General features: G+C 38.8%; 1 protein-coding gene across 7 annotated transcripts in view; it reads right to left on the bottom strand.

The window, feature by feature from the left end:
• The window catches only part of RAPGEF4 (Rap guanine nucleotide exchange factor 4), a 249,197-nt gene that overhangs the window by 146,296 nt on the left and 78,926 nt on the right, over positions 1–23,975 (bottom strand). For 2 of the 7 annotated variants that reach the window (XM_036421390.2, XM_036421386.2), the window contains exon 1: positions 9,678–9,868. The exons of 3 other annotated variants lie outside the window; for them this stretch is intronic. Coding sequence is in view for 2 of the 4 variants with exons in the window: in XM_036421381.2 (XP_036277274.1) it covers positions 20,325–20,342 (18 nt within the window). In the remaining 2 variants the exon portion in view is untranslated. Of the gene's footprint in view, positions 1–9,677; positions 9,869–20,324; positions 20,559–23,975 lie in introns of those variants that run through there. 2 more of the 7 variants (XM_036421381.2, XM_036421382.2) reach the window with 2 other exon arrangements.

Raw genomic sequence — 23,975 nt, forward strand, 5'->3', positions numbered from 1 at the left:
AGAGACAAAGGGAGAGGGATAGAGAGTTAAAAACATCGATGAGAGAAAAACATCAATCAGTTGTCTCCTGCACACCTCCTATTGGGGATGTGCCTGCAACCAAGGTACATGTTCTTGACCAGAATCAAAGCTGGGACCTTTCAGTCCGCAGGCAAATGCTCTATTCACTGAGCCAAACCAGTTATGGCTATTTCTCTCATGTCAATGTTCCTCTCTCTCTCTCTCTCTCTCTCTCTCTCTCTCTCTCTCTCTCTCTCTCGTAAAAATAATAGTAATAAAACAAAAAAGAAAGTGTCTAGAATATAGTAACTTCTCAATACATTTTTTTCAATTTGAAGGATTTACCCTATTTTAATATATATATTTTCCTTGAATGTTAATTTGCTCATTTCAATAATGTTTGTCATCTCAAAATATTGTTGCAATTCCCCTTCAGAATTGCCTTCGATTTCCTCTCTTTATCAAAATCTATAATATCCTTTTCAGTGAGGCCTAGGGAATGGGGACCTTCTTCCCATTTTACAATCAAAAGCACGGGCGCAGAGGGGTTAAGGGATTTGGTCAAGGATATAAAATGGGTCAGAGCTGAGATAAATCACCGAGACTCAGGGCCTTGCCCTGTTCTCCACTCCACCTCACCCGGACTCTGTGACGCATTTCTCTGAGTTCTTGAAAAGAAATTTCCTATGATTGCCACATCTCACTTGAGTCAGCTCCCTCATCAGCAGACAGCATGCCAGCACCCATCAAACCACTCTGTCGAGAGCCTCCGCACCTCAAAAGTCAGGGGAAATGGAAGGCAAGTGAATTCCCCAAGCTGCTCTCTGGAGCAGCATTCTGAGCTCATTCTCAAGTCACCGCAATAAGAAAAGTCTTGATATTCATGCCTGTTGGTCCTGCCTGATTAGCGGGGTTTCAGAGACCATAAAGTCTGGCTGGATAATGAGGGAGCCCTCCAGGGAGAAGCGCCTGTCTCTTTTTCCCCCCTGGAAAACATGTGACTGCCTGTGAATGAACAGCAGTGGGCCACTCGAAAAGCCACATGTCAGAAAGTTTTCTAAATCCTAAGGCAGGCGAGTGGGATTTCGTTTTCTTAATTCTAATAGAAATAAATATACAAGTTTATATCAAATTTTAAAATTGAGTTAAAGGTGCCATGCTTCTTTTCAAAACCGATTTCAAGCTACTGGATTGACTAGCATAATCCCAAGTCTACACTCAGATGGCTTTTTACATAGGATTTTTTATAAACTCAAATATCAACTAATCGATAGGATCAAGTCATAAAGTCATTTTAGGAATAAGAAACAGCAGAAAGAGAAATAACCTCACCGGCTACATCCATGCATATAGCAGCCGATTGCTGGTGACATGGAGGGCTGTTCTAAGACATTCCACAGCAACTGAAGTGAGCTATTGCCACCGGTAATTAATTACATGGCTTTCAGAACTTCGTTACTGAAGCCACAGCCCCATCTTGGGTCTCGTCTGCAAGGTTGTGGCCTTTCCAAAACAGGAACAGGAAAGCAAATCCTGACATAAACTGGTGCAGCCTACAGCTGCTTAAGAGGGTAAGAAGCTTAAAGGTTGAGTTGGCATTTTTCCCCTCTCTCATGAAGATAAAAGTCTCCACAAGTTTAATTAAACCCTTATTTCAGAAAAAGACATGATGGACAGAATCTCAAATCTGAGAAATGACCTGGCAATAAATGGATATGGATATGAATATGGATATGGATATGGGTATGGATATGGATAAATAGATATAGATACAGACATAGATATATAAATACAGATATAGATAGATATGTAATACTATATCATGTATATAAGAAATTATATAGTATATATAATAGATATATATTATATAGATGTAATATTATATTCTTTATATAATATCTCTATAGAATATCTTATATAATATCATCCTATATGATTAAAAAAAAACTAATATGCTTATTAAGCACCTACACTACACGATGCCAGGCCTTCGCTTGGGTGCTTGCCCTTGAGTCCCTTTACAGCTTTTGGGAAACACTTTAGCATGAAGCCAAGCCTTTTCTAAAGCTTAGAAGACATGGTATTCTTTTTGATCAAAAGAAGATACCTCTATTTTTAGAAAAATTCACCTGAAGAGCTTCTCCTCTTCATTTAGCTCCACTTAAGCTTCCAAGTGTCGTTCATGTTGACGAATGAGTAACAAGAATGAGATCTAGGCCGTGTCACTTTATGTCCTTGTGTAACCCCACGTTGAAGAAGCATTTGGGGGATTTTATAAACAAAGGAACCTCCTGTTTTCTCCACAGTACGTGACTCAAACAAAGAGAAATTTCCTTTTCCACAAAAGCTACGGACAATATAAAGTGACAATATTGAGCTCTTGGGTTAATGAAAGTGCCTTTTGAAGATGCTTTCTTGGGTGTACCCTTTACCATCATCAGAAATCTGTCTTGCTCACTGCTCTGAAGGCTGTGCCTATAATAATGCTTGGCACACAGTAGAAGTCAATAAATGAATGAAAACAAGCAAATGAATGAAAGTTAAAGGGACACAGAGTAGCAAGCCAATCTCTCCAAGAATGAGGATGCTCTCAAAGAACAAAGATTCTATAACCTCTCCTCACACCTGAAAAGAAAAAAATTAGTTGGCTAACACTATGAGCTGGGGACCACTGTGTTTTCTATGCCTCAAAAATAATAAAACAAATTGAAGGTCTTACTTTTTTGTATGAGCTGTGGTTGATTGGGGGTAGGAAAGTGTCACCTCTGTTTTATTCACACTTAAAAGCAGTTCTCAACTGTTGTATGGATTCGGCAATAAGGTTCTCCAGCCACTTATCCTCCAATTTCTGAACAAACATCAGAAATTCCTGTGGAGAATCACAGCTAGTTCTAAAGGCAAAATGACGTACTTGTTCAGGTCTCCGGAAGAACTGCCATCCTTACCAGTGGTCCAGGATGGCCTGGATACCACAGGACTCATTTTGCAACCTTGCAAAAGGTTGCTGGAAACAGTAAGTGGTGGAGACAGGTTGCCTGTCTTTGTAGTTCCACATACCACTCCATGGTGGAGGGAGCTGAGGCTGTAGATGGATTTGCCTTGACACTAGCATTTTGGGAAGATTGCATCAACAGATCTTTCCTTCCACTCTGCTCCAAGTGTGACTCCATAAAAACGTAGCACTGTGCCATCACTGAATTTTAGAATTCCAAGTTGTTGTTTTTAAAGCTCAAAGCACTCCCTATGTTCTCCTACTAGAAGAGGAAAAACTGCAGAACCTGACTTAGTTGAGAAGAAAATGGAACTATAACTCAGTCCTCTGAATTAACAAGGAGGTTGGCTTCAGATGAATAGCTGCCTCTCTTGTTGGGTCTCTGTGCAGGAGGCACTTTTAAAGAAGGTAGGAGCACAATTAACAGGAGAGAGTTACACACAAGGCTCTTCTCCCTGCAGAGGTTACTCTGTCCACTCCCCTCCCGCCCCACACCCAGATTTTTCTCTTATTAAAACTTGGAATAAGAAGGTAGAGACGGTCCATGCCACAGAAGAACATGCTGTTATGCAGTCCACTCTAACTCTACAAAATGAAATAGAGGACTTGTATTTTCCAAAAGCACTGGGAAGTCAAAACAAATGTTGAGTTCTCTATGGATTGCAAATGAACCTTAAAGCAAAGGTCTTTCTTTCAGTTAAGTACTATCATTAAGGATAGGAGTGGTGTGAATAATATTGATCAAAAAACCATTTAATTCATGCTTGTATTATTCCAGAGATTGATTACTGGGCTGCCGTTTTGTTAGGTGGGCCAATAATCTGTTCATTTGATTCCAATCTGTTCAAAATGCAATTGCATGCCTGGGTGAGAAGAGCTCAACACCTAAAGCATGTCACACCTCCTCTAGTTTCTCTGTCATTGATTAATAGTGAAAATTTGATTTAATTTAGGTCCAACACGATTTGAATACGTGAAACACATTCCACTTTTTTTTCTCATGAAAGTTCAAATATATTCTATACTAGAAGCCCAGTGCATGGATTCGTGCACCGGTGAGGTCCCTTGACCTGGCCTGCACCCTCTTGCAATCCACAAAGAGGATGTTGGACTGCCAGTTTTGACCTGTTCCCCCCAGACCAGGCCAAGGGACCCCACCGATGCACGAATCTGTGCACCAGGCCTCTGGTATGCATATAACATCTTTAGTTAATCTCTTATCGCCCTCTCCCCTCTCTCTTCCCTCTGAGATTCATCAGTCCGTTCCATGTTTCCATGCCTGTGCATCATCTACCCCCCCGGTGGCCAGAGCACATCATGGCTACCAGTTGAATGGTCACTTAGGCTTTTATATGATATGTATAGATGTGTCAACAAAAAAGGTTTTAGGGACTTTAACTAAGCAAAATATGTATTTTCCTGACCCAAATCACTATGTGTTCTGAGATTAGTTCCCCTATTGGTCTTGGTTGACCCCTCAAAAAACTTTCAGTGAAGGTTTCTGAAGTCAGATTTGATTTTCACTCTGTTGACTTGTCCTCAAGGCAAACAACTGTATTCAGGTTATGAGGTTAATAGATTTGGTGGCAGAAAACTGCCATCTTGGCATGGTAAGAGGTGGGGGGTGGGAAGTAGTCAAAGATTTGTTTTGGGGAGAGTGGCAGAACTGTATGAGGAAAGCACATAAGGACTGCTGAGCTATATTGAGGAATATAACTGAGAGTGGAGGTTATAAATTTATCACATCATCAACCTGGACAGTGGTACCATTTTCTCTAGCAGTGCTTAGCCATCTAGTTGAAGGTAGGAGAAACTACAGGATTGGATTGATTAAGGGTTGGTATCTAGCCTGGTAAGTGCCAAGGGCAGACACAGGTCTGCCTTGTTCATTTCTAAGAATCTAAAATGACAATGCCTGACCAATAGGAATCTCTCAATAACTCTTTATTAAATGGATGAATAGGAGAACTGAAAGTCTTGGTAAGAGGGTGGTTGAAATGATAGGCCATGGTACCCAAATTGGATAGGGAAGGAAATGAAGATAACAGAGGGCTAAAAGAGGAGAAGAAAAGAGGACCAAATGTTCGTAGAGAGTTGCCCAGGTCTGCCAGTCACGTGAGAGGCATCACCTACTCAAGAATCACCTTTTCTCATTAAACACCCCCGATGGCCAATCCAAGGAGTTATTGGGCCCAATATTCTCTCATTTCTTATTCCTCAAGAGCAACATGCCCCTTCTTATGTATTCCTGTCTTCAATGTTCAGAACTTTTATTTTCCTTCATTCTATATGTTTCTCTCATTCTTGAAACCTGCTGTGTTGTTTTTTTTCTCTCTTTTGACCTTTGCCCCATCTACCTTGGTATCTCTCTCTCCCACTTTTTCCCCTCATCCTCATTCCCTTTGCTTTCCAATCTGAGAAAACAATCCTGGTCGTGGCAGCTTTCATTACAGGTAAAATTCACAATATGCCTGAAATAAGGACAAGGAAATCCTGACACTTCAAAATTTAAAAATTCAAAAGTCTTGTCAAGTCAGTGAAAGTAGATGCAAATTTTAAAATTGCTATAGACAACACCATCTTATAATTAATCAGCATTTCCCCAAGCACTAGAATTCATAAAACGTTGTGATGATTGCTTATATTTTAATTATTAACATAGAAAGTCCTTTAGCTATTAATTTTTAAATTTAATTTTTTTATTGATTATGGTATCACATAATAGTCCTCATCCCCCCAATCCTATCCCAAACCCCTCCATATGTATGCACACCCCCTGTTGTCCATGACCACTGGTTAGGCTTATATTCAGGCACACAAGTCCTTTGGTTGATCTCTCCCCTAGGTATTAATTTTTTATTGCAAATGTACATGACTTCTACTATAGAATGAGTTGAGTAGACTTTTAAAAAGATATTTACAGCATGGTTCCTATAAAGGATTCGTAAATGAGCTTCTGGATTACAACCCATTTGCCAGTTGGAGGTTTAATCTAGTTTTGATTCCTGCTTGAATTTCCTGAAAAACCCCAGTAAGTTATTTAAAGAATAATAGCCGCCAAACTTTCTGACAAGTCATAATAATCGTCAACCAGTCATCTTTTGGCTCCTCTTTAAGACAAAGCTATTTTGAGAATTTCTGTTCCTCATGCTCTTTTTCTTCCCAACCCTGACACTATTTGTATCCCTCAGTGGTATTTTTTTTAACTCAGGAAAACTTAAATAAGCTCCAAGATTGCAGAAGAGCCTTATTATTTGATGATTATGGGTCTTGTCTGGGAAAAACTCCAAACATAGATTTGCTATTTTAAGCAATTCCTTTGAATTCTCACTCTATTGTCAACAAGTCTTGTATTATTGGTTTATTATTGATTTATTTTCTTTCCCTTTACATAAGTTAATGAGGCACTCCAATTTCCTCTTCTCTCTTCTTATGTTTTCATAGCCTGTAAGTCCCTGAAGGACTATATTATGTTAGCTGTTGGAGTTTTTTAGAACACACACACACAATCCTCGGCACACAAATCATATCTTGCTATTATCACAAACCCATAACCTTTTCCCTCAGCACCATGACTACTTATTCTTTATAATCTTTCTTCTTCTTCACCCTATTCTATATAATTAGCTGCCACATTTTTTCCATTTTCCCTTTAAAACATATTTGGATCCATCCCTTTCTCCCTGTTCCCACTGGCACCATCCTATCTCAGGTAATATTCTCATCGAAGGTTCTGTTATCTTCTCCCAGTCAACACCCCTGCTCATTCTCTTCCCACTCCCACTTCCAAGGCCCCTATACACACTCAACCCACTGGGTAAATTATCCCCCTTAACTCCTATGAGTGCAGGGAAGCACTTCCTATGCATTTAGGTACCATTCTTTTCATTCTCACAATTCTGCATGAGTGTTACTTTCTTCATTTCATGCACGAGGATACTGACTCTCCCACAGATGATGTATTTTGTCCAAAATCACCTAACTTTGAAGTGTTTACATCACCACTCCTGAAAAGGGAAGAATCATCTGTGTTGAAAATAATAAATAAGTAGCCGAAAACAGTTTGGCTCAGTGGCTAGAGTGTCAGCCTGAGGACTGAAAGGTCCCAGGTTAGATTCCGGTCAAGGGCATGTATCTGGGTTGCGAGCACATCCCCAGATGAAGGTGTGCAAGAGGCAGCTGATCGATGATTCTCTCTCATCGATGTTTCTAACTCTCTATCCCTCTTTCTTCCTCTCTGTAAAAAATCAATAAAAAATATTTTTTAAAAATAATAAATAAGTAAGTAAATAAATAAATAAAGCACCTGTATAAAACAGATTTGATATTTAATCTCTTTAAAATCAAGGAAGTAGATAGACTTGCAATTATTAAGGCTAATGCTTTTTCAAGAGATGGATTTATATGAGAGAAGTGTAAGTCTAAGTGTCTGCTCTCAAAGAATTTATAACTTAGTTGGATAGAACATGGATATAGAACATGCTGGATACATAGCATGTGCTACATAAATACTTCTCAATCCTGGACCAGGGAATGGAAGGAGAGTCCTTGCTGCTCTCTCATCACTAATGGCATTGTTTAGTCATAAGATGCTTCTCAATATAAAACGCTCTGACACTTCCTCCTGACCCAGTCCCAAAGACCATCAGAACAATGCACGGTTAGGAAAAAAAGATGTTCAGATTATTGGGCTGCCTTCCAACCCACAGTCCTATTTACTTTTTCCTAACGACAAGATGATTATTGCTGGATATTATTATGGGATTTTTCCATATGTCCTTTAGTCAGGACAGTGATGACCCAATGCAGCCTTTTAATGTACTCTGGTCTCCTGCCAGCTTACCTCATCCTACAACTTTGTCCTTGTTTTTTTGTTTTTTTTTAATGATTATTCAAACTTCCCATTGCCTAATCAATACCTCATTTGGCCACTGCTGCTGTTGACTAAATACCTCGACAAAAACTCCTTGGAAAGGGTCTATTTTTGCTGGCAGTGGGCTCATTTGAAACAAGTTCTTGCTACGTTCATCATTTTGGCAAACAAGGACAAGTTCAAGGAAATTAGAGGCCAAACTTGACAGAGCACTGGGTGCAGCTGCTGGCCCAGCTGTGCAATGATTCTCAACTGGTCCATTACCTCCCAAACTCAACTATTCAGCACAGCCTCCCCTAGTCCAGCACCCCTGTCGGTCTAACATATTTGGCAACGGCCATTATTTCAGAAATGAATGCTCATGTATATTTATAGCAAATCGCATGCCTGCTCTATCAACAATTAAAGAGATTAGGATTCAGCAGACATCGTCCTCTAATTAGGACAAGATGAAGACATAGCATATAGGATGCTGCTGTTCGGTCAAGGTTGATCCTTTTCTACCCAGTCTGCCATGCTGCTTTGCACCAGCCAAACATCCACTCTCTCTAGGGCCTCCTTGCTCCCAGGATAGCATTCACTTCTTGTGTCTGTGGGATGGAATTTTCACTCAGGGGATTGTTTGCAATGGACACTTCATGTTTCCCCTCCCTTCCTTCCTCCCTCCCTCAGACCACACGACAGGCTCCATGGGCTGTTTTACGACTTGTTTTGAAATAACATGTGGACAGCACCATGTGGCCACTAATGTCATTCAGTCACGCCCTTCCTCTGGAGCCTCGGAGCATGTTCTGTGCTCACATGTATGTAGTTTCTCTTTTGAACAAAAGCCTGAACTCAGCATCTGGGCCATAAATTCCATCTTGCCTTGCTCTTGCCCATGCATTATTTAAGCACTCTTCTAGGTGAGCCTGCATGAGAATCTCCCTCAGAGTGACAATCAGCAGGCGCTCTGCTCGCTGCTCTAACGGGGGATGGAGGATCTCTGAGAGAGTTCCACCCATTCAGTCTCGATAATGAAATGTGATAATCTAATTTGGTAAAAATAAACTGTGAAATCAGAGATTCGAGGCAAAAAACTTTAAAGATGTAATTCCGACAAGCAATCAATGCTTATTCAGTTTTTGTACCATCTCAGCTTTCTCCCCGTGCAGATGCTTAAGTGATGCTAAATTAAATAATTGACAAATTTTTAAAACTGCTGGAAATTACCATCTGTACTTAATTTTGGAATATAAAAAGGCCCACAGAAAACATCCTTTATGATTATTTTGTCTAATAACAGATATGAAACAATACAAACATCCCAGTCATAAAATATAATGTGTTTCAAGCAGTCTGGCTTACATATTCAAACACAGTTTTTCAAAACAAAAGACCACAAGGAGGAGTGAAATTCTGGGCTACCAACATGCTTTCCTAAACGAATGGCAAAAGAACTGAGTTTTTAGTTTAAAATCTACCCCTCTAACCTTCACCTCCCCACATCACAAAAAGAAAAAAACAAAAACAAAATTAAAAAACACACAAAAACAAACAAAACAAAAAACACACAGAGAAAAACAAAACTCACCCACAAGCAGTCCTGTAGACATTAATGATCACCATCACTTTCCCACATTTCTCCCCTGGATAACCCCACTGTCCTCGGTTAGAGAACTTTTATTAGGTTGGTATGACATTTATACAAAATAAAGCCCACGACTGTAAATAAACGTGCTTGAAGCTTCCAGTGGCAACACAGAAAGAGAAACAAGCTCCCCGTGTGGAAACACAAGGGTAAATATGTGAACAAAACAGGCTGAAACTTACACCAGACACTTCTCCCAGGTCCAGCACAGCAGGAGCCCCAAAGGTACATTCTAGGATATTTTAATCCATGTTCTGCTCTTCTCACTGATGGGACTACTCAGGCACATGGTCAAGTTGCAATCAGCTGCTCCCTCCGTGATGTATGAGAGCTGGGCTGATTTATCTGGTCTTCCTGCAGCATATTAGCACTAATGTTTCTGCGTATGCATCCTACCTTTCTCTAGCCGGAGCCCTGGCTTTATCATTGGTAATCTAAATTAAAGAGCCAGTGAACAGAGCAGGGTTGCTGTCCCCCACCCCTCCCTGTTTTCCACGAAACAATCGCCAGGCAGTCATCCCCGGACAAGGATTCCACTGTTTATTCCAGGGAGCCTCCCCTTCAATATCCCATTGAGACTGGAAGTCAGTCGCAAAAGGATAGGTCCGGCGAGACTGGCTCAGTTCAAAGGTCTGTTTATGATTTATTCTCTAAAATGGTACAGATGGCCTCAGGAAATAATAGAGAGAGCTGTCACTTGCCGGTTTTTCAGCCCAGAATACAGAATTGACACTATTTACAAAAACAGAGCAACCTGATATTCCACTGAGTGCCCAGAGTACAGTGCACCTTTCGGTGGCTTTTTTCTCCCCCTAAGAAATCTCTTCCCTTTCTTTACCCAGGTTTATTTTACCTATGCGAGTTTAAATGCTTATTTTAATGAGGAGTATGGTGCTGTGATTTTACCAAGTTGTACACAAGAAGCATAAAATCCTATTCCTACAAAAATTGGGGAGAATCAACCCAACAAGTCATTATTAACCTTGTAACCTTCTATCAACAAACAGGAGCCAAAGGGGGAGAAAAGGGATGTATTTAATTCAGGAGTTGTCAATTCCTTTCTTTAAGATATGTTTACCTTTCCTCCACCTCCACAAATGTTTGGGAAGAGGAAACATGTTAGTATATTTTCATATGAAAATTTGCAATTTCTTAAAAATGTTGCTGTCTTAGTAGTATTTCAATACTTTTAACCCAAATTTCCAGACTACTGAAATAAATTAGTTTTTTCCCCCCTGACTTTAAACAACAGAACTTTTTAACGGCTGTTAAGCAACAGAATTTGGAGAGTAATAAAGTATAACAGTTTCATCTCTATTTTTGTATACTTTTGTTAAGAGACAACATCATTTTTTTCATAATTTTAAATATGTATACTGCATTTTAATTTTGCTTTTGAAAATTAACGAAGTATGACATACCCATTTCCATACAGGCATAAAATATAGATGCCATAGTTAGTAGCTTCCCAATATTCAATTTTCTAATTTTTTGCTATTTGCATTGTTTCAAGGTTTCATTGTAAAAATAAAATTTCTCTTGTCAGGAATACAAAATACTCACTTTCCAGGCCCTTGACCAGATTAAAAAAAATCAATGTCAAACTTTCAGCTTCTCAACTTTTTTCAAACTTGTAGTCATGAGAAATAATATTCAAAAGGGCTGCTTGAAGGCTATCTGGGGTATCAGTTCTCCTATCTTGTACCCCTGAGTTAAACTTCAAACATTTAGTATGTTAACTTCTATACTATAGAACTTGGTTATACTAGGCTGCTCCACAAACATCCAGAGTAATTATTTAAAAATTTTAAAATCTGGGTTTGTAACTCAGCTGCTTAAAAGTCCACATAGCTTCCCGTTATTCTTAGGATGAAAGCCAAAATCTTTATCATGGCCTTCAAGGACTCAGCTTTATTTCACTCGGAAAATAACCCCACCTTCCCAGAACTGACTGGCTGGGATTCAGAGCCATCAATCTATCAAGTGTTGAACCCCTGCTCCTTACTGGACAGTCAGCTCAAGTATGGCATCCGAGCACTGGTGTGGGATGCTGAGAGAATTCCAAAAGCCAATCCATAGGTAGGCCTATTTCTTTCGCTTAAAAGTAACATACAATACTTAAAGAGATTTCACTACTCAGCTTATGAACTATGACAAAATCAGTAGGAAGCAAGCCAGACTCAAAAAACACAAAGTGAACATAAAATCAAAGGAAAAGAAGAATAAGACAAAACTTATCATTTGATGAATGTTAACTGAAAGTGACTTAAGCTACAGGCGACAAAGGAAAACATTCAAGAAAGAGCAGAAACTCTGAAGCAAGTACTGCTCAAGCTTGGTCTCATCCTTATGCTCCCAAGGTCTGTTGCTTATATCAGCTAAATTAATCTCAGACTTACATTTCTTTTTTCTTTTCTTTTTTTTAAAATATATTTATTGATTTTTTACAGAGAGGAAGAAAGAGGGAGAGAGAGTTAAAAACATCGATGAGAGAATCATCGATCAGCTGCCTCCTTCACACCCCACACTGGGGACGTGCCGGCAGCCCTTGACCGGAATCAAACCTGGGACCTTTCAGTCTGCAGACCAATGCTCTATCCACTGAGCCAAACCGGTTTTGGCAAACTTACATTTCTTAAAGTCAACTATCTCATAATCATGGCTGTGTTTCTTCAATAAATAATCCCTTTGTATTCATTAGAGTACTGTATATTACGCTTCTTCAAAAAGTTCCCTTTATTTTAACCACTAAAAGAACCACATCTCAAATTTCACTAGTTTCTAAATAAGATGGCCCAAAGAGCCCAATATCACAGAACCCTGAAAATATGGACTTTTTCATAACTAAAACCTACCTTGCAATCAACCAAAAACAACAGAGTCCTTTCATGTAACTTATATATAAACTTGTATATAACATAATATAAACACCCAGAGACATATGAAGTATCTACTGAGTAACGAGATCTTGAGACTGGTCCAGTGCATAAGAAATTGACATCTTATGGCCCCACAGGATTTCTCACACTTCTTGCCATTATCTTGAAAATGTTCACCATTTAGTACCCCTCTTGGAAGAAACTCTGAGGATCTGGAACCAACCTGCCTATGTTCCAATCATAGTGTGTATCTTACTGTAGTGTGTGTGTGTGTGTGTGTGTGTGTGTGTGTGTGTGTGTGTAAAGTAGGCTAATATAGTTCTGTTTCATCTGTATAGTAGGCTAATATAGTTCTGTTTTAAGTCATAAAAGTATTCACAGTAGACCTCACATTAGACCAACTTGTCTCACAGATAATTATAAACTCTGGATAAAATATTAAAGGGGGGAAAAAACAACTATCTGAAGAAATTGATTGAGAGTGACCAAGAACAGGCAGAATCTAATAAGGGGTTGATTCTTGGAAGAATGGCTCTTGATAAATTACTCATTTAAAAAATATATATGTTTTATTGATTTTTAGAGAAAGAGGAATGAGAGGGATAGAAAAATAGAAACATCAGTGAGAGAAATGTCATCGATCAGCTGCCTCTTGCATGCCCTCTGCTGGGAATCAAGTCTGTAACCTGGGCCTGTGGCCTGACTGGAGATCCAATCATTGACCTCTTGGTTTATGGGTCGAGGCTCAATCATTGAGCCATACTTGCCAGGTGATAAATTACCCGTTTTTGTACATCTTCTTACCTAAGGATAGGCCCATCAGTCAGTTCCACAGTGTTGCTAGACCTCAGATAGAAACCTATTATCATCCTGGTTGAGAAATCAGAGGATAGGGGTCAGAGAAATGATAACAACTAGAAAATGAGAATGGAAACCCCAGAGAAAAAATAGTCATTTGAAAATCTGGTCAAATCTCTCACTGATTCCAATATTATAGTACGTATATAGAATAGACTCCAAGCAGCCAGATAAAGCAAAAAATAAAAATATATTTCTGCTGCTATCTGTCACAGGGAAGACAAAATTGGGATTTGACTTCTGCCAAGTTAACCACCTGCTAAAGGAGAAAATCAATACTCTTCAAAGGTATATGACAGAATTCAGAAACTCTGTAACATATGACTGACAATGTCTGAGGTTCATTCCAAAATTACTAGATATTCAAAGAAATAAAAAATGTAACCCATCCTCCAAAGAAAAAGAAATTCATAGAAAACAACTCTGAGATGATACAGATATTGGAATTAGCAGACAAAGATTTTAAACTAGCTATTATAACTGTGCTAAATGATATTAAAAAAATCTGAGCAGAGAAAGGGAAACTATAAAAAGAACCAACTTGAAATTTTAAAAGTAAAAATATATGAAAAAAAAATTCACTGGATGAACCTAACAGATTGAGACAGGGAGGAGTATGAGTGAACTTAAAGTTAGAACAATGTAATCTATCCAATCTGAAGAGGAGGGAAAAGTAACTAAAAAATGAACAAAGCCGAAATGGCTATATTAATATCGAATAAACTAGGTTTCAAGGCAAAGAAAGAGTATTACCAGACATAAAGAGAGATGTTTTATAATGATAAGAGAGGAGTCAATTTATCTGAAAATATAAAATATTAAATGCATATGTGCCTGTAGTAGAACATTTTGAAGCAAAAAGTGACAGAATTATTGAATAGACAAACCCACAATTTTAGTTGAAGAGTTTCTCTGTTATTTCAATAATTGAAAGAATAAGCCAAAAAACAAATAATGAAGACATAGAAGACCTGAAAATCATCATCAACTAGTTGACTTAATTGACTATAAGTTTATAGAACACTGCCCCCAGTAATGCAGAATTCTCATTATTTTCAAGTGTACATGGTACATTTCCAAGACAGATAATCTGTTGTACTATAAACAAGCCTCAATAAATTTCAAGAGACTGAAATCGTAAAAAATATGTTCCTGATCATAATTCAATTAAACTAAAAATAATAACAAGATACTAGAAAATCACAAATATATGGAAACTGACAGCACACTTCTAAGGAATCCATTGGCCAAAAAAAAAAATCACAGACAAAACATAAAAATATTATGAAGTAGCCCATAAAAATATTATGATTGAGCCTCAACCCATGAACCAAAAGGTTACAGTTCAATTCCCCATCAGGGCACACACTCGGGCTGTAGGCTCTATCCCCAGTATAGGGGGTCAAGGGGTGCAGGAGGCAGTCAAACAATGATGTTCCTTTCTCATCAATTTTTCTATCTTTCTAACCCTACCCTTCCTCCCTCTCTAAAAATTAATAAAAACACTTTTTTTTAAAAAAACAGGCTCAGCCCTAATTGGTTTGGCTCTGCGGACTGAAAGATCCTAGGTTCGATTCCGGTCAAGGGCATGCACCTGGTTGCAGGCACATCCCCAGTAAGGGATGTGTAGGAGGCAGATGATTGATGTTTCTCTCTCATCGATGTTTTTAACTATCTCTCTCCTTTCCTCTATGTAAAAAAATCAATAAAATTTATTTTAAAAAATAAGCTCAGCTAAGATTTTTAAAAAATATATTGTGAGGTAAATAAAATAAAAACACAACATATCAAAATGTATATGATACAGTTAAAACAGTTCTTAGAGGGAAATTTATAACTTTCAATGCTTATAGTAGAAATGAATAAAGGTATAAAGGTAATAATCAAATTTTCCACCTAAGAAGTTATGAAAAAAGAGCAATTAAATATAAAATGGGTGGAAAAAAGGAAATATTAATTTTTTAAAAGAGCAGAGATTGATGAAACAGAAAATAGGAAAACAATAGCAAAAAAATTAAGAAAACCGCCAAAACTGGTTTGGCTCAGTGGATAGAGCATCAGAATTTGGATTGAAAGGTCCCAGGTTCGATTCCGGTCAAGGGCATGTACCTTGGTTGCGGGCACATCCCCTGTGGGGGATGTATAAGAGTCAGCTGATTGATGTTTCTCTCTCATCAATGTTTCTAACTCTCTATTCCTCTCTCTTTCTCTCTGTAAAAAAAAATCAATAAAATATATATTTTTTTAAATTAAGAAAACCAAATTTTGGTTATTTGAACAATCAACAAAATGGATAAATTGCTAGCTAAACTGAAAAGAAAATAAAAATAAAAAGAGGGAATACAAATTACCAGTATCAGGAATGGGAAATAAGATATCTTTAGAGATCCTAATACACTGAAACAATAACAAGTAACAATAATGGACACATTTCCTCAAAAATAGAATTTACCAAATCTGATAAAAGATGAAATTAAAGATTTTAATAGCTCAACATCTATTAAAGTCATTGGATATATTATCAAAATCCTTCCCATAAAAACAAAAAAGCTTTGACCCAAATTAGCTTTGTGGTGCATTCTATCAAACATTTAAGGTAGAAACAATATCAATCCCCACACAAATATTTTCAGAAACAGGTGGAACACTCTCCAACTCATTTTACGAGGCCAACACAACCCTGATACCAAAATCTGACAAAGATACTATAAGAAAATTATACCTCAATATATATATATATATCTCTCAACACAAAAATCCTCAACAAATATTATAAAATAAAATCCAATATATAAAGAGGAGAATCACCCTTTTAATATCATGACCAAATAAAAGTTATTCCTGGAATATAATGCAGTTTTAACACTCAAAATGAATCATTAAAATTTGCTATAGTACCCGAATAAAAGGAAAACCATGTAGAATTTTAAAACACTCCCAGAAAGCATCTGACAACATTCAACAACAATTCATGATTAAATAAAGCTCTCAGCAAATTAAAATAGGAAATTTAATCAATCTTCACTTAAAATAATATTTAAGTTATATATTGAATGCTTTTCCTCTAAAATCCATAACAAGGAAAGCATGTTAACTCTCACTTCTATTCATCCTGTGCTAACAGTTCTAACCAGTACAACAAGGCAGGAAAAATAAATAAAAGGCATAAAGATTAGAAAGAAAGAAGACTCCTATTATTTGCATATCACATTCTTATTCATACAGAAAAAAAAACATAAGAAATCTAAAATGTAATAATATTACCTAACTCATACAGTTATTCTAAGGATCAAATGACTTCAAATTTGAAATGTATTTAGAACTCTGATACACAGTAAGCACTATATAAGCATTAAGTAAAGTTTTTTAAAAATCTAAATATAAAATCTGCAAAGGTTTTATATTAGTTTATTGAAAATAATATAAATTTATTAGTTAGGATAGCTAATAAAGGTCACCTTTAGGAATAAGATTATATTCATTCTGGGGCCCAAGTTCTGAAAGAATTCAGAAAACTGATAAAAGATGAAATTAAAGTCAAGTAGGCAACACTGGGGTGCCTAGGAAATGGCCAATTCTCGCTGCCATTCCTAAAGCAGAACAATGAAGTGTGTGGATGAAGTGTGTTAATGTGGTACTGTCTACAGAGTCCCTGCTTTATGTTTATATAGTTAGATCTAATATGTTTATATAGTTAGATCTAACATGTTTATATAGTTATGCAAACACACCTAGTTGTTGTTTTTAATGAACTCATACCTTGCTATGATCTCATGACAGGCATTTTAAAAAACAAGAACATTGGCATAATTATATTTACAGTATAATATGTAATTTTAGGGCAAAAAGATATGCATTTATGATAAATGCATTGATATGTGCATAGAAAAATATATGGAAATATACTTAGAAAAATGTTAATAGCAGATAGCCCCAGATAGTGGTAGTGGAAAGAACTTCCCTTTTTTTCTTAATATTTTTTTAATATAGTTTGAATTTTTGATATTTATTAAGGTTTTTACATTGCAACTTAAAAATAAAATAAAGAAAAAGTCCCTAATGCAAAAGGTGCATCAACATTTGAAAGTCATAATGCTTAGAGTCTTTTTATAAGTCAAATAAGATGAAATGAATTCTTCCTTTGTGTTCTTTAAACAAAGGTAGAGTTTTATTTTAGACATCAAGAGCATGTTCCAGGTGTTTTTTGCCTCTAAGCTCATTCTCAGCATCCCTACCTTCCCCTACCCTAAGTGAGGAGAATTAAAAGCCCAGGCCAGGACCTGGCTGGTGTAGCTGCATGGTTAAAGCTTTGGCTCATGCACTGAAGGGTCACGGGTTTGATTCCCCATCAAGGGCACACACCTGGGTTGCACATTCCATTCCGGCCTGCCTATCTATCTATCTATCTATCTATCTATCTATCTCTATCTCCATCTTTATCTCTCTCTCCATCTCCATTTATCTCTATCTTTATCTCTATCTCCCCCTTTCTCCACTCCCTCACCTCCACCCCTTCCACTCTCTCTAAAAATCAATGGGAAAACATCCTTGATTAACTAAAAAACAAAACAAACAAAAACCCAGGTCACGTCCAGGCTTTCATCGGGTACCGGCTCATCAGAATCCAGAGCACCTACAAGACAGAGGGTTGGGTGCCCCTGCAAGCCTATCTTTTTCATTCTCATTCATGCCTTCTGCCTGAAGCTCTACCCCAGATTTCTCCTCCTCCTGTCTGCTGCATGGAGATCACAGAGTGGAACCTGGATCAGATCAATCATTACCATCAGAGGCACAGAATGTCAATGAGAATGACCTTAGAAAATATCTAATTCAGACAACCACTTTCCAGGTAAGGAACTGAAGTTCGGAGAAGTGACTTGTCCAAGGTTACAGGGTTACTAAGTGACACAGCGAGTCTCTGGAGCCTCAGGATAGCATCCTTTCCATCACAACAAAAGAGAGACTGAAAGCGCATGCCCTATTGATACCGGACCAGGAATGTGCCTTCATGAACAAAGAGAGTACATTAGGATGCAGGCTCGACCAGGCAAGGAAGGCAGCAATCTGCCTTTACCTTAGAGTTCCAAATTGAAGTGCAAACATGAAAAACTGACTGCTACTCATTTACTTTCATTATTAGTGTTCCATAAGACCCATATACACTTCCTCTGCAAATAATCCATTAGTTTAAAACAGAGAATGTTTTCTGTTTGAGATATGCCTTCTGGCTACATCATTCAGAGATGCTTTTAGAATATAACTAGCACTAATGAAGGGCTCTTGGTAAAATGTTTTCCACATTTTGGTTATAGGCAATAGGAAATATTTAAATTAATGTAATGTGTTCTGTTATGTTTCATCATATTTTTATATGGAGGACATAAATCAGATTAAAAAGTTTAGGAAGTAAAGCAATGATTAAGCTCTGCAATTACTTAAAATCAACAAATCAGAGATGGATTTAATCAAGTTGTCCCTGCAATTTGTCCAGAACCAAAAGGAAATCCCTCACTCCTCTGATAAAACAGAAATTCTCAAAGAAGAGTCCATGCAGCACTCCCAGGTTCTGAGCTAAACCCCATACACAAAACCTATAATAACTGATATGCAAATAAGAAATCATTCCTACCTATTTATCAACGTAAGTTGTCTAAAATCCTCTCCTCTAGATGGTTACTTACTAGCTCTGATTAATGACAATAATACACTCAAAATAACAAAATCATTGCCTTTATTCAACACCACATTTTCCCACTAAAAACAGACAAGCCTCCCAACAAATTATTGTAAGATCCTCAAGTGCATTAGAAATCTGATCCCATAACTTGTGCCCTCACATCTGCAGGAGAATATATTGGGGTTAAGGGCAGGTATACCTATATTCACTATAAGAAGCTAAAGCAGGACATAAGGAGCAGCCGTTGGCTGGACATGAATGCTACCCACATTTTTCACATGTCTCCCTCCCAGACACTTCATTACAGATTTGCCAACACTGAAGCTTTATAAAACTTTGATCATTTGTGAAAACTCCTGAGGATGATTAAAATCTCCAGCTGAACAAACAGACTAGGGTGGGGAGACCGTCTCCTTAGCATTTGCCACAGAAAGTATCAAGTGCCCTCACTCCTCCATCCCAGTGTCTCATTAAAATGGTGTCGTTCAAAGTATGCAAATGACAGCAATAATTTAAACAAACATAGGAATTGGGTAAGCCTCTATAGACAATTTACTCAAGGTAATTAAGAATGCTAACTCAAACAAATTAATATTTTAAATGGCAAGTAAGCCTGAATTAAACTTGACTTCTATACTAAAAATGAAACTAACTCAACAAAAAAGATTCTGTGTGAATTAAAAAAAAAAAAAAAAAAAAAAGGCAGTGTGAAGAAGGAGGGGAAAAAGTATACTCTGACTTTTGAGTCACAAGATTAGGACCAGGTATCACTGCATTTTCATTGGATGTTGGCTCAGAGAGAAGAACATCTGTATGTGCATTGAGAATTGATAGGATGTGTATGAGGTGCCTCAAGAATGAGCATATTTTACATGGTAAGGATGCTAAGGAAAAATAGAATCAACCAACCCAAACCCAAGGCAATTTCATTCCAACCAGCACCTCACTCCTCAACCATCAGGAAATAGAACCCAGCAGGCTGTCGCCCACCCAGGGATTAGGAGTCCTCCTGTTGGTGGGGGAGGGGCACATAGGGATCCATAGCAGAACCTCCCCTGAAGCATGATGGCCAATCACCCCTAAAATACATGTGTATGATGGACCAACCCCATAGGTCCCAATGAGTAACCATGGGAACAAAGGCACTCAGGGAGGAATAAAAATCTCCAGAGTTGAGATGGACACAATTAAAGCATGATCCTATTAAAGTAGATCACACGTATGTATTCAGTTCTGCAGAATAACATAATCTTAAAAATAATTACAGTCTATTTTGAAAAGCTTCAAGTAACCTCTGAGACCAGACATGTCCACGTCCCTCCCCTTGTTAATGTTTTGTCCCTGTCCTTTTCATGGGACTCTGCGTAGACCCCAGCCACCAGCACAGGCAAGCAGTAAAGCCCTCACAGAACCACCTGTTTTCTTCTCCACATGAAGCTCCTCGCCTGGTTTGGCCTCCTGGGTCTTCTTCCCTCTTCTGCCTTCGGCCCAGAGTCACACAGGAATACACGCAGGAGGCGTCCTGTCCCCTGCGCTCTTGGCTCTCTGGTCAGGCAGGACGGCCCGGAGCAGGAGTCAAGAAGGAAGCTAAGAGCAGAGCCGGGTGGTGGCAGGACAGGGCAGGGAGGGGCCTGCAAATGGGCCGGGGAAGCCATTCTAAGTCACTACCTCTGGCATCTGGGCCAGCCACCCTGCCACGTAAGACCATTTTACATTGTTTCCCTAAATAGTCTGCCCTCAGAGTGACCTTAGGGATACTATTAAAATGCGAATGACAGTAGTAAGAAGTTTGTGTCTGGGCCATATTCCAAGAGCAGAGAGAACTTCAGAGAACTGTATTTTCTCATCTGTTCTTGTGCCTCCCTTCACTGTGGAGAGGCAACCATGCCTTTTTTTGCTGACTGTGAAACTACAGAGGGAAGAACAACTGTGTCTAGAACTCAAGAGGCCTGAAGCCAGGGTGGCCCTCATTCCTCCATTTGCTCCTGACACTTGCCAGAATTCATTCATTCGTTTGTTCATTCACTCATTGATCAGAAAACCTCTGGGCACTTTTAAGATGCCTCACCCTGTACTAGGCTCAGTGCCTATAAGCAGACACCATTTCTGTCCTTAAGTTGTTCACATTCCAGAGATAGGAGAGTCATGCAAACAAGCAATTACCCATAAAAAAAATGTGTAGGAAATTCAGAATGGAATGGGAGCACCTGAGAGGAGCACAGAGCATGTGAGCAGTGAGAAGGTCAGGGGAGGAGAAAGCTGCATGCGGTTGAACATAGGTCCCACCAGAATGTCTACTTCCCTGACCCACCTGAAGGGGAGCTGTGCACCGGGTGAAAAGAGCTTCGTCTCGGAAATCCCGAGTGCTGGCCCTCTCTCACAGAGCTTGGTGCGCCGTGAGGGCTCAGCAAATACTGTTGAATGAATGCACGACCTAAGAACTCATTTCTGCCCCTGAGACTGTTTTCAGAAAGAATCTTGGAGGCCATCTGACAATCCAATCCTCTAGAATTTAAAGACAAGAAACTTCTAAAATGGTGGCACAGAATAGGTAGTAGAATTGTCCAGAGCAAGAGTGCTGGACCCATAAAATATTTGCAGGTGAATGGGTAGATAAAATGTGGGATAGCCAGTCAATGGAATACTATTTGGCAGTTATTTTTTAAAAAAGAATAAAAGAAATATTGATTGACATTACTACACTCTGCGTGAATTTCAAAAAAATTATGCTCAGTGAAAGGAGTCAGACACAGAGACCACATATCATATGATTACACCAGTAGGAAATGCTCAGAAAAGGCAAATGTATAGAGGCAGGAAGTAGATGAGTGCTGCCTGTGGCGGGGTGGGATGGGATAGTGAACACAGGCATGAGGGATCTTTCTGGGAGGCAGAAGCTGCTCTCAGGCTGGACTATGGTAACAGTTGCACCACCTTGCAACTACTCACTGAATTATACGCTTGAAATGGGTAAATTTTATAATACATAAAATAGACCTCAGTAAAGATGCTTTAAAATTTTTGCGAAGGGAGTCAAAAGTTACAGTTCTACTTTCATGCTGCTATAAGGAGGTTGCTATATTGTTGAAAGAAAAAGAAAAAAAAAAAGACAGGAACCCAAATTTAAAAAGATGCTACCCCCTTCCCACCATCTCCTACTTCCCCAACCACAGGGCTTTCCATTCTTCTTCCTGAAAGTCTGCTTATAGATGGAAAGCAGATCAGTGGTTATCAGGGCTGAATGAGAGGAGCGGGGGAGCGACCGCTTACTAGATAGTGGTGATGGTTGCAGACAGTATGAATGAGCTCAATGCCACTGAATTACTTACTTAACATGATTAAATGGTAAATTTCACTATATATATATATATATATATATATATATATATATATATGTGTGTGTGTGTGTGTGTGTGTGTGTGTGTGTATATATATATATATATTTTTTTTTTACCATAACTTTTAAGTCTGCTTTAAAAAAAATAGAATAAAAAAGGCCATGTTTTAGGAATATTTTCATATTTCCCTTTCATCTGTCAAATCCATTCCATGGTAGCTGCCGAGAGACTGGCTGCTGTCCCCAGCCAACTCATGTCAGGACGTCTCAGTCCAGGTGACAACACAGCTCTAGGTGATTTGTTTGCTGCACTCTGTCACCACCTCCCTGGTTGGCAAACCATCAGACATTCATTTTAAGAAACTGGGGCTTGGCTTGCATTTTAATCCTGCCCACTTGAAACCGACTGGCAACATCCAAACAACACACACAGGGATTTCCCTGAGCTATCAGGCATCTCAGTCAGTATTGCTATGTGGCTTCCCAGCTCCCTGACGGTGTAGGAGGTGGTAACTTCTCCTGCTCTGTGTTTAGCCAGGGCATATTATGAAACACTTGCTGCTCAATCATAAATAATACAGGTTGATAAAGCTCAGGGACTCCCTGTTTCCACGAATCCAATGTAGCTCCAGCCTGGCCTGGAATCATTCCCACATGATCCCTACTGCAAACGCCCTAGGTCGCTACCATCAACAATGACTCCTGGAGGACTTCATTTTGCCAATGTTATTCACATCTGTATTTTTTTTTTTCCAATATATTTTCATTGGTTTCAGAGAGGAAAGGAGACGGGGAGAGAGAGAGATAGAAACATCAATGATGAGAGAGAATCATTGACTGGCTTCCTCCTGCATGCCCCCTACTGGGGATCAAGCCTGCAACCCGGGCACATGCCCTTGACCAGAATCAAACCCAGGACCTTTCAGTCTGCAAGCCGATGCTCTATCCAGAGTCAAACCAGCTAGGGCTGCATCCGTATTTCTATCAGACTATCTGTAAGATTGCTTATAATAGTCTTTGCTTTTTCCCAATAAGAAGACAAGATGCTAAAGAATGTAGTAAGTTGCCCAAGGACATCAATTCATTTAGGGCTAGAACCAGCATCAGAACATCCTTAGTGTTCATATATCTGATGGATGTTGTACACAGAAAGCAAGTATTATCCGCTATAAAATATTTTCTGCCTCAAAGAAGACATTAAACTGGTACTTTCATTTTGAAATTGCTTACAATATGGTTCATATTGAATAGACTAAATAAAAAAGCCTCAGGTTTCCATGTGTGAAATAGAATGTGGAAAGCAAGAACCAAATGCCAAATGTTTAGAAAGAACCCCTCAGAGGAGATTTTTCTTTATTGCCAGCCCCAAATCCCAGGGACACACTGAGGCCGAATTTTTTAATTGTGCTTTTTAGATGCTGGGTAACTTTCTGACCATTAAAGACAATCACAGCCAAGCCTAATAATAAAAGTAATTGAACCTCAAGCTTGGGAGCACACAGCTGATTCACGGGTGTAGGAGGAGAAGGAGTCCCATGAGAGGTGAGATGTGCAGAAGTCATCTTCCCTCCACGAAGAGCAGAGCTTGCCCTCAGAGTAGAAATGCCAGCTTGGAAGTGTATCCTCATTTCCTGAGTGCCTCACTCTTCGGGGGCCCGTTCTCCCATGTGGCCCCTGAAACCATCAATGGGCATCAGAGATCTAACCTAGGCCTCTGCCTAAGGCCTCG

Source organism: Pipistrellus kuhlii, unplaced genomic scaffold, assembly GCF_014108245.1.
Source record: "Pipistrellus kuhlii isolate mPipKuh1 unplaced genomic scaffold, mPipKuh1.p scaffold_m20_p_7, whole genome shotgun sequence".
NCBI classification, from domain to species: domain Eukaryota; kingdom Metazoa; phylum Chordata; class Mammalia; order Chiroptera; family Vespertilionidae; genus Pipistrellus; species Pipistrellus kuhlii.